The sequence below is a fragment of the Salvelinus namaycush genome, chromosome 18 (assembly GCF_016432855.1).
Source record: "Salvelinus namaycush isolate Seneca chromosome 18, SaNama_1.0, whole genome shotgun sequence".
Lineage (NCBI taxonomy): Eukaryota > Metazoa > Chordata > Actinopteri > Salmoniformes > Salmonidae > Salvelinus > Salvelinus namaycush.
Window position 1 is genome coordinate 816,310 of NC_052324.1, and position 9,074 is coordinate 825,383.

Consider the following 9,074-nt stretch of genomic DNA (forward strand, 5'->3'; position numbering starts at 1 on the left):
CATGTTCCCAGTAGGACCAGTCCAGACCAGTTTGAGGAGGTCAGTGTCTGAACACTGGACATGTGACTAATTTGGTTTGATTTGATATTTTCAATGTGGGGGCCCTTGAGTTCTTCTCATAAAGGTTAACAGAACTATGAGTCATATCATGTGCTCTTTGTTGTCTTTCAGTGGGCTGAACGAGGCTGTGAGAGATTTGTCTGCTGTTCAGGTGAGTAATCAATCACATCCTTAGCTTGAAATCACGCTTACATTTTTTTTGTCACAATACAAGAAGCATAACATATTATCTCAGAAATCTATATTCTTATGGGATCTTTCAGCTAAGCACTCTCCGTATAGTATCCGTTTTCCTAAAGTTTTCCTAAAGTGGCCAATGTCATTGCTCCATCACAGGAGGAAATGCTGGTATGGCGGCTGCCTACTCTGCCCGTAAACTTGGGGTACCTGCCACCATTGTCGTGCCCAGTGTCACCCCGGAACCAACAGTTGAGAGGCTGAGGGATGAAGGCGCTGATGTGGTCATTCATGGCAAGACGCTGAATGAGAGCATTGAATATGGACAACAGCTTGTGGCCAACAACCCTGGATGGATCTTCATCTCTCCCTTTGATGACCCTCTCATCTGGTGAGTTACAGATACCATATCAATACACTTCAGCAACATCCATGTTGCTCTATTTCCTGTGAATGTACTGGGAATAATAGTCAAAGTAAGAGTGTCTTCCATGAAATAAGGAAAGCTGATAAGGGATAAGAAACATTGAACTCTATTCCAATCCAAATTAAACTTTGCGTGGCGTATTTTCTTGTAAACATGTATTCTGCGTAGTATCCTGAGTGTTACCATGCTTTACTGAGTAAAACTTGTATATTATTCTCTGTGCAATGATAGGATGATTGGCAGAATCTATGAGGATCTCTTATCGTGCATTTTTGTGCTGCAGTTAACAAGAGGGATTGAAGATAATCTAATTCTACAAGATGACTGAACCCTCATGGCAGCCAAATGTTTCTGGTTAATTTCACAGCCAAACACTAACTATACACTTCAGCTGAATAGACTTCAATGTTATCAGCAGCATTATAGCAGAAGCAGCAGCCTTTTCTTGTCTCATGAACGATTAACAACATAGCTTATTCCGAAAGATTGTTAGTGTTCCATTCCAGTCAACATAGAACTATGTATACAAAGCAGATTCTAAGGACTGCTTTGCAATGTATCATAAAATGTATTGTGAATGAAAAGTGAAAACATTTTTTTTTCAATGTGTGTGTAGGGAGGGCCATGCGTCTCTGGTGAAGGAGGTGGAGTCCGAGCTGCAGGAGAAGCCTGGGGCGATGGTGTTGTCTGTTGGAGGTGGAGGCCTCATGAACGGGGTTGTCGAAGGACTGCGTCGCGCCGGCTGGGAAAATGTTCCAGTCGTAGCGATGGAGACCATGGGGGCACATAGCCTCAATGCTGCTATAAAGGCTGGGAAGTTGATCACTCTGCCTGAGATCACAAGGTAAGAAATCGTAAGAGTCACACTCACACCGAGAGACCAGGATCTTTTTTTTAAATTTATTTCACCTTTATTTAACCAGGTAGGCTAGTTGAGAACAAGTTCTCATTTACAACTGCGACCTGGCCAAGATAAAGCAAAGCAGTGCGACACAAACAACAACACAGAGTTACACATGAAATAAACAAGCGTACAGTCAATAACACAATAGAAAAAAGAAAGTCTATATACAGTGTGTGCAAATGGCAGGAGGAGGTAAGGCAAAGAATAGGCCATAGTAGCGGAGTAATTACAATTTAGCAAATTAACACTGGAGTGATAGATAAGGAGATGATGATGTGCAAGTAGAAATACTGGTGTGCAAAAGAGCAGAAAAGTAAATAAAAACAATATGGGGATGAGGTAGGTAGATTTGGTGGGCTATTTATTTATCTCTTTAACATTACAGCCAAACAGTCATATGTTAGCACAAAAAAAGAAGGCAAAGCCGTATGCACAACAACAATTCTATCATTTTCATCTACACAGCATTGCCACAACATTGGGCCTGACAAGAGTATCTGCACAGACCCTGAAACTTGCTGGCGAACATACCGTTTACTCCGAGGTGGTCTCAGATCAGGATGCTGTCAAAGCTGTCGAGCGCTTTGTTGGTGAGCATCACAAACAGTGGGCTAGACCTGTGTAGAGGATCATATGATTACTACTGTATACCTAAAAAAGCCCACAAGCCTCTCTGATACTGAATTCCTCTTCCTCCATCTCCAGACGATGAGAAGGTCCTGGTGGAGCCTGCGTGTGGCGCTGCCCTGGCAGCTGTGTACTGTGACATCATCCCCAGACTGCAGAAGGAGGGCAAGCTGGCGCAGGACCTGGGCCCTGTGGTGATCGTGGTGTGCGGAGGCAACAACATCAGCATGGAACAGCTCCAGAAACTGAAGCAGCAGTTGGGCATGTCATCTAGCTAGGCAGACAGACGGCTTTGGGTTCTGCTGATTCTTTCTCCATCACTCCATTCCCCAGATCGTTCCAGCTTTAACTCCCCTACTCTATTGTGCACTACCAATATGTGCATCTGATTATGAGTCATGAACACCATTGGGCCAAATCATTCCAGACTGTGTGCAGTATACTCCTGAAAGGGCATGACTGGCTGAAGGATGAACTGACTTTCGATTCAGCAATAGCTTACGGTTAAGATAAAAAAAGCATTGAAAGGCATTGATAGGCATACAGTCTACTGCTCTGGCAGTAGTAGTCTTTCAATTGAATAGCCTAGATGATTAACTTCTTGGTTTAAAATTAACCAAGTAGAGTTGTATTGTTGTTTGTATTTAGCAAGTTTTATGTTCATGTAAACTATACCATTGGTTGTATTTTCTTCACCCTCTTTTGTACTGTATGAGTGATATTTAAAAATAAATATAATTATACACATTTTTCCTGAACATCCTGTCTGTAAAGAGTCCTGTGTGTAGCTGGTGAGAGAGTCAGGCGCAGGACAGCAGATACGAGTAAAAAACGTGCTTTACTCAAAAAAGGCAAATATACAAAGAAACATCTTTAGCACACACAGACGGACCGAAATGTACAATAAACAATCACTCACAAAAACCATGTGGGGAACAGAGGGTTAAATAATGAACAAGTGATTGTGGGATTGACAACAGGTGTGTGAAACAAAGACAAAACAAATGGAAAATGAAAAGTGGATCGGCGGTAGCTAGAAATCCGGTGACGTCGACCGCCGAACGCCGCCCGAACAAGGAGAGGGACCGACTTCGGGCGGAAGTCGTGACACTGTCTGGAATACCATTTCTTATAATCTGTGTTATGAATTTAATATTTATATTCTGGTGAGGCTTCTTTTTACTGTGCAAATAAATAAACTAAAATGACAAACTAAATTTAACAAAACTAAAACGTCTCATATCTACAGTATTGTTTTGTATTATTGGATGAAATTCTGACCAATAGCCATATTAGACATTAAATGCATCTAATTGGCCAGTCATATTGTTCACGGCAGCGCAGGGGTTCAATCCTAAAGATGATATGGTGAGGTTGGGAGATATTCATGCACTCAGCATTTGAAGGCCTTTTATTTTGTTTTTATTTTTTAACCTTGATTTATCTTGGCAAGTCAGTTAAGAACAAATTCTTATTTACAATAACGACTTAGGAACAGTGGGTTAACTGCCTTGTTCAGGGGCAGAACGACAGATTTTTACCTTGTCAGCTCGGGGATTCAATCTAGCAACCTTTCGGTTACTGACCCAACACTCTAACCACTAGGCTTCCTGCTGCCTCTTCTACCGGCCTGGCCTATCAATGACTTCCTGACCACCACTGTGGAACACAAAGTGGCTCTTTGACTTATTGTACCAAAGTTTCAACATACCATGCAAGATGGACTAACCATGCCAGGTGAAATGAAATGACTGTAATTACATTGTCTTATAATGTCACGCCCTGACCGTAGAGAGCTTTTTATGTCTCTATTTTGGTTTGGTCAGGGTGTGATTTGGGTGGGCATTCTATGTTCATTTTCTATGTTTTGTATTTCTTTGTGTTTGGCCGGGTGTGGTTCTCAATCAGAGGCAGCTGTCTATCGTTGTCTCTGATTGAGAATCATACTTAGGTAGCTTTTCCCCACCGATGCTTGGTGGGTAGTTATTTTCTGTTTTGTGTTTCTGCACCTGACAGGACGGTTTCGGTTTCGTTCATTCTCTTTGTTATTTTTGTTATTAGTGTTCAGTTGTAATAAAAAGCATGAACACTTACCACGCTGCGCTTTGGTCCGATCCTTCTGCATCCGACGACCGTTACATATAAAGGAAAATTAGGTGACAACCAGTTCTGGTATGACGTGACAAAAGTGTCTCGAAAGAAGGCATGTTACGCTGTTGTTCCCAAAACTATGTTGACATGTCTATCTTAACAGTTATGATAATCAATATTATCTTATACAATTGAAGTCGGAAGTTTACATACACCTTAGCCAAATACATTTAAACTCAGTTTTTCACAATTCCTGACATTTAATCCTAGTGAAAATTCCCTGTCATAGGTCAGTTAGAATCACCACTTTATTTTAAGAATGTGAAATGTCAGAATAATACTAGAGAGAATGATGTATTTCAGCTTTTATTTCTTTCAGCACATTCCCAGTGGGTCAGAAGTTTACATACACTCAATTAGTATTTGATAGCATTGCCTTTAAATTGTTTAACTTGGGTCAAACGTTTCGGTTAGCCTTCCACAAGCTTCTGTCGTGGAACATCGTCTCAGAAATATAACACTCGTAAGAACTTGTGAAATCAAATAGACTTTTTAATACAAATTGTATAGCAAGCCGGAATGTCCCGCGGAACACCCACTTTCCCAGAGCTCCAGCTGTTATATTTATACACACATAGTATTATGTCCATCCCTTATGCAAATTACCTTTCTTTTCTTAACCTGTTTAGGATGGGTGTTCCGCTAGCGGAACTCCTCCCACATTCCACTGAAAAGGCAGAGCGGGAAATTCCCCAAAATTTTTTTTTGAAATATTTAACTTTCACACATTAACAAGTCCAATACAGCATTTGAAAGATAAACATCTTGTGAATCCAGAAAACATGTCCGATTTTTTAAATGTATTACAGCAAAAACACCACGTATATTTATGTTAGCTCACCACCAAATACAAAAGAGGACAGACATTTTTCACAGCACCGGTAGCATGCAGGTAGCATGCACAAAGCCAACCTAACTAACCTAGAACCAACCTAACTAACCTAGAAACAACTCCCTCAGATGACAGTCCTATAACATGTTACACAATAAATCTATGTTTTGTTCAAAAAATGTGCATATTTGAGCTATAAAACAGTTTTACATTACTGCTACCATCATAGCTACAGTCAGAAATAGCACGGGAGTAGCCAGAGTAAATACAGACACCAACGTCAACTACCTAATTACACATCATAAAACATTTCAGAAAAATATATGGTGGATAGCAAATGAAAGACAAAGATCTTGTGAATATAGCCAATATTTCCGATTTTTAAAATGTTTTACAGCGAAAACACCACGTATATTTATGTTAGCTCACCACCAAATACAAAAGACAGACAGACATTTTTCACAGCACCGGTAGCATGCAGGTAGCATGCACAAAGCCAACCTAACTAACCTAGAACCAACCTAACTAACCTAGAAACAACTCCCTCAGATGACAGTCCTATAACATGTTACACAATAAATCTATGTTTTGTTCAAAAAATGTGCATATTTGAGCTATAAATCAGTTTTACATTACTGCTACCATCATAGCTACCATCATAGCTACAGTCAGAAATAGCACGGGAGCAGCCAGAGTAAATAGACACCAACGTCAACTACCTAATTACACATCATAAAACATTTCAGAAAAATATATGGTGGATAGCAAATGAAAGACAAAGATCTTGTGAATATAGCTAATATTTCCGATTTTCTAAGTGTTTTACAGCGAAAACACAATATATCGTTATATTAGCTTACTACATTAGCTAGCACACAGCAGCATTGATTCTAGTCGAACGGTAGCATAGCACAGTTCGACAGATATATGAAAAAGCATCCCAAATTGGGTCCTTATCTTTGTTGATCTTCCATCAGAATGTTCTCCAAGGGGTCCTTTGTTCAGAAACGTCTTTATTTCGATCCAGAACGAACGATTTCCCTCTTGAATTAGCAAGCACACTGGCAGTGCGACGCTAACCTCTCCATCTTGACAAAATTCTTGCGTCGCATCACGTCTAAAGTCCAGAATAAATTTCAATAATATAATTAAACTATATTGAAAAAACATACTTTAGGATGATTTTGTGACATGTATCGAATAAAATCGAAGCCGGAGATCATATTCATCAATAACAACGGTTTTCCAGGAGGCGATACCAGGTCCAAATTCGCGCCTCCCAACAAAAAATAAATGGCGGTCCTCTCAATCAAAGAGGTTGTATTCAACCCCTGAACGAGATAATCACCTAATTTCTGCTCTCATTTCCGCATGACACCCAGGGGAAGGCGTATGGCGTGTTTCTACAGTCATAAGTGACATGCCCTTTTATAGACAAGCTCTTGAAGAGAGACCTCGATTTTGGAAATCTCACTTCCGGATAGGAAATTGGCTGTAAAAAGAGTTCTGTTTCACTTAGAGAAATAATTAGAACTGTTTTAGAAACTAGAGAGTGTTTTCTATCCAATATTAATAATAATATGCATATTGTACGAGCAAGAATTGAGTAGGAGGCCGTTTTAAATTTTGAACGATTTTCCCCAAAAGTGTAAACTCCACCCCTAATCCTAAAGAGGTTTTCTTAAGTCTTTCACCACCATTATCTTTTAGTTCAAGCTTCCTACTTGTTCACGCCCAATAACGCCCATATCTGTTTTCAATTAGATTATAATGGTGGCTGGACCCTCTATCTTTTAGTGTGTCAGCATAATGTCTCACTTCCTTTCATTAATGTGTCAATGTACTCTTTGTTCAGTTTGCCTTTATTGGAATCAGCAGATTCTGTCCTATAAGCCTCTGTTTAGAAGCAGCTGACTATGAATCTCTTTATCATTAGTGTCAGGTCAGCAGACCATGTGTCTCTCCCTTTCATTAGTGTCAGGTCAGCAGACCATGTGTCTCTTTATCATTAGTGTCAGGTCAGCAGACCATGTGTTTCTCCCTTTCATTAGTGTCAGGTCAGCAGACCATGTGTCTCTTTATCATTAGTGTCAGGTCAGCAGACCATGTGTTCTCTCCCTTTCATTAGTGTCAGGTCAGCAGACCATGTGTTCTCTCCCTTTCATTACTGTGATCTATTTTTAATGTTTCAGCCATTTTATACATCTATGTACTGTCCTATACATCTCATTTACTCCTACAAATCCCTCCTCTGGGGCTAATTAGCCACATAAATTATACAAAAATTACTATGGGATAGTAAATGAGAATACCTATGATGGACAAGAAAATACAAAAACAGAGTAAAACATATAAACCAACTGGACCAAACATCTCCAAATGATTAATACTAAAATAGGAGTAAAATATCCAATTAGAAACATTAATGAAAACCTAACTAGACCAAACATCTCTAGTTTTCATAAGAGTAAAAAATCTAATTTGGAAACATTAATGAAAACCTAACTAGACCAAACATCTCTAGTTTTCATAAGAGTAAAAGATCTAATTTGGTATAAAAATTAAAAACAATACAATGAGTATAATAATAATATTGAATATGAAAAATTTAAAATTAAAATAAAATAATACAATGAGTATAATAATAAATGAATATGAGAAAATCAAAGACCTACATGCAGTTACAAAAGAAAATTGACACAACATCATTCTAAATTTAAGCATTTCAACATGATCCTCCCTTGCAGACACCACTCTAATAAAGTGATATCAATGATACCAACCTTTGTTAAGAAGATTAAGGACATGGTCCATAGACCCTTGTAACCGGAATACCCTCTGTTACCTACATGTTTTTGAAATTAACCTAGTTTTTTAGAAGGCATAACTAGCATTAATTAAAGGAAACCAGATATATTCATTGATATACATATCTAAAAATTCAACCAAACATACAAAAACACAAGACCTTAAACAAAAATAGATATACTAAAATCCTTACATAGGAGCACATTCCTCATCCTTACAGATACTACAATCTCCTCTTTGACATTTCGCGCAAAACACGGGGTCTCCGTGATGGTCATGGCCTTCCACATTAAATTTTGTGCACCACTTGCACTTACGGCGCAAATGACACTGTTTGTGGACATGTACAAGTAGACATTCATCTGAATTTGGGAATACAGCATATACAGGTAGACCATCCTTACGAAAATCATGGCAAGCATAACCACCTCCCTGCACCACTCCATGTAGACAATTTGGATTACCAAACGGGCAGTCTAGAGGTCCACCAACCACATTGCATGTCTGTCCATTTTTGTCAGTATACTGACCTGGTCTCCCAGGTACAGGACTAATTATCACAGGAGGGTCAACTCTCCTTACAGACATCTGTTTAACTGTTGTCTGGACCACAAGTGATTTTACCAAGGGTAAAACACAACAAAATACAATACCCAGAGCCAATAACCCTCCTCTCAGCATAATAGCCATCCTAGCAAACATAGCTCCCCACTTTCCTAATGCTAGATCCAACCAATCCCAAACATGAGAGTCAAACCCAGGATTTGCCTTAACCTCTGCTCGTAGCCTGTCTATTTTGCCAAGTCATTTTACTGGTAGCCTGTACCTGTTCCCCCAACGCTGTTAGAGCCGAGTCAGTATAGTTAATGAATCTCTGTTGGTTATAATATATATAATTAATCCACTCTAAGTTTTTATTTGGTGTTATCCACAAAAATATAGATTCAAATCCTGATTTAACTTCATCTCTTGCCTTGAACTCTCGAGGTACACCTCTAGGCTGTCCAATTGTATCAAGGTATACCTCAGGGTCTTTCTCATATGCCCTTTTAACTCTATGATTAACATAGTCATCATGGGGTGATTTA

General features: G+C 39.2%; 1 protein-coding gene across 1 annotated transcript; it reads left to right on the forward strand.

The window, feature by feature from the left end:
* Nucleotides 1–410: 410 nt before the first annotated feature.
* LOC120062650 (L-serine dehydratase/L-threonine deaminase-like) lies at nucleotides 411–2,768 on the forward strand. Its single transcript, XM_039012691.1, has 4 exons — nucleotides 411–628; nucleotides 1,281–1,508; nucleotides 2,034–2,158; nucleotides 2,274–2,768. The coding sequence occupies exons 1-4, from the start codon at nucleotides 411–413 to the stop codon at nucleotides 2,471–2,473; spliced, it is 771 nt and encodes a 256-aa protein (XP_038868619.1). The 3' UTR covers nucleotides 2,474–2,768.
* The last annotated feature ends 6,306 nt before the right edge of the window (nucleotides 2,769–9,074 follow it).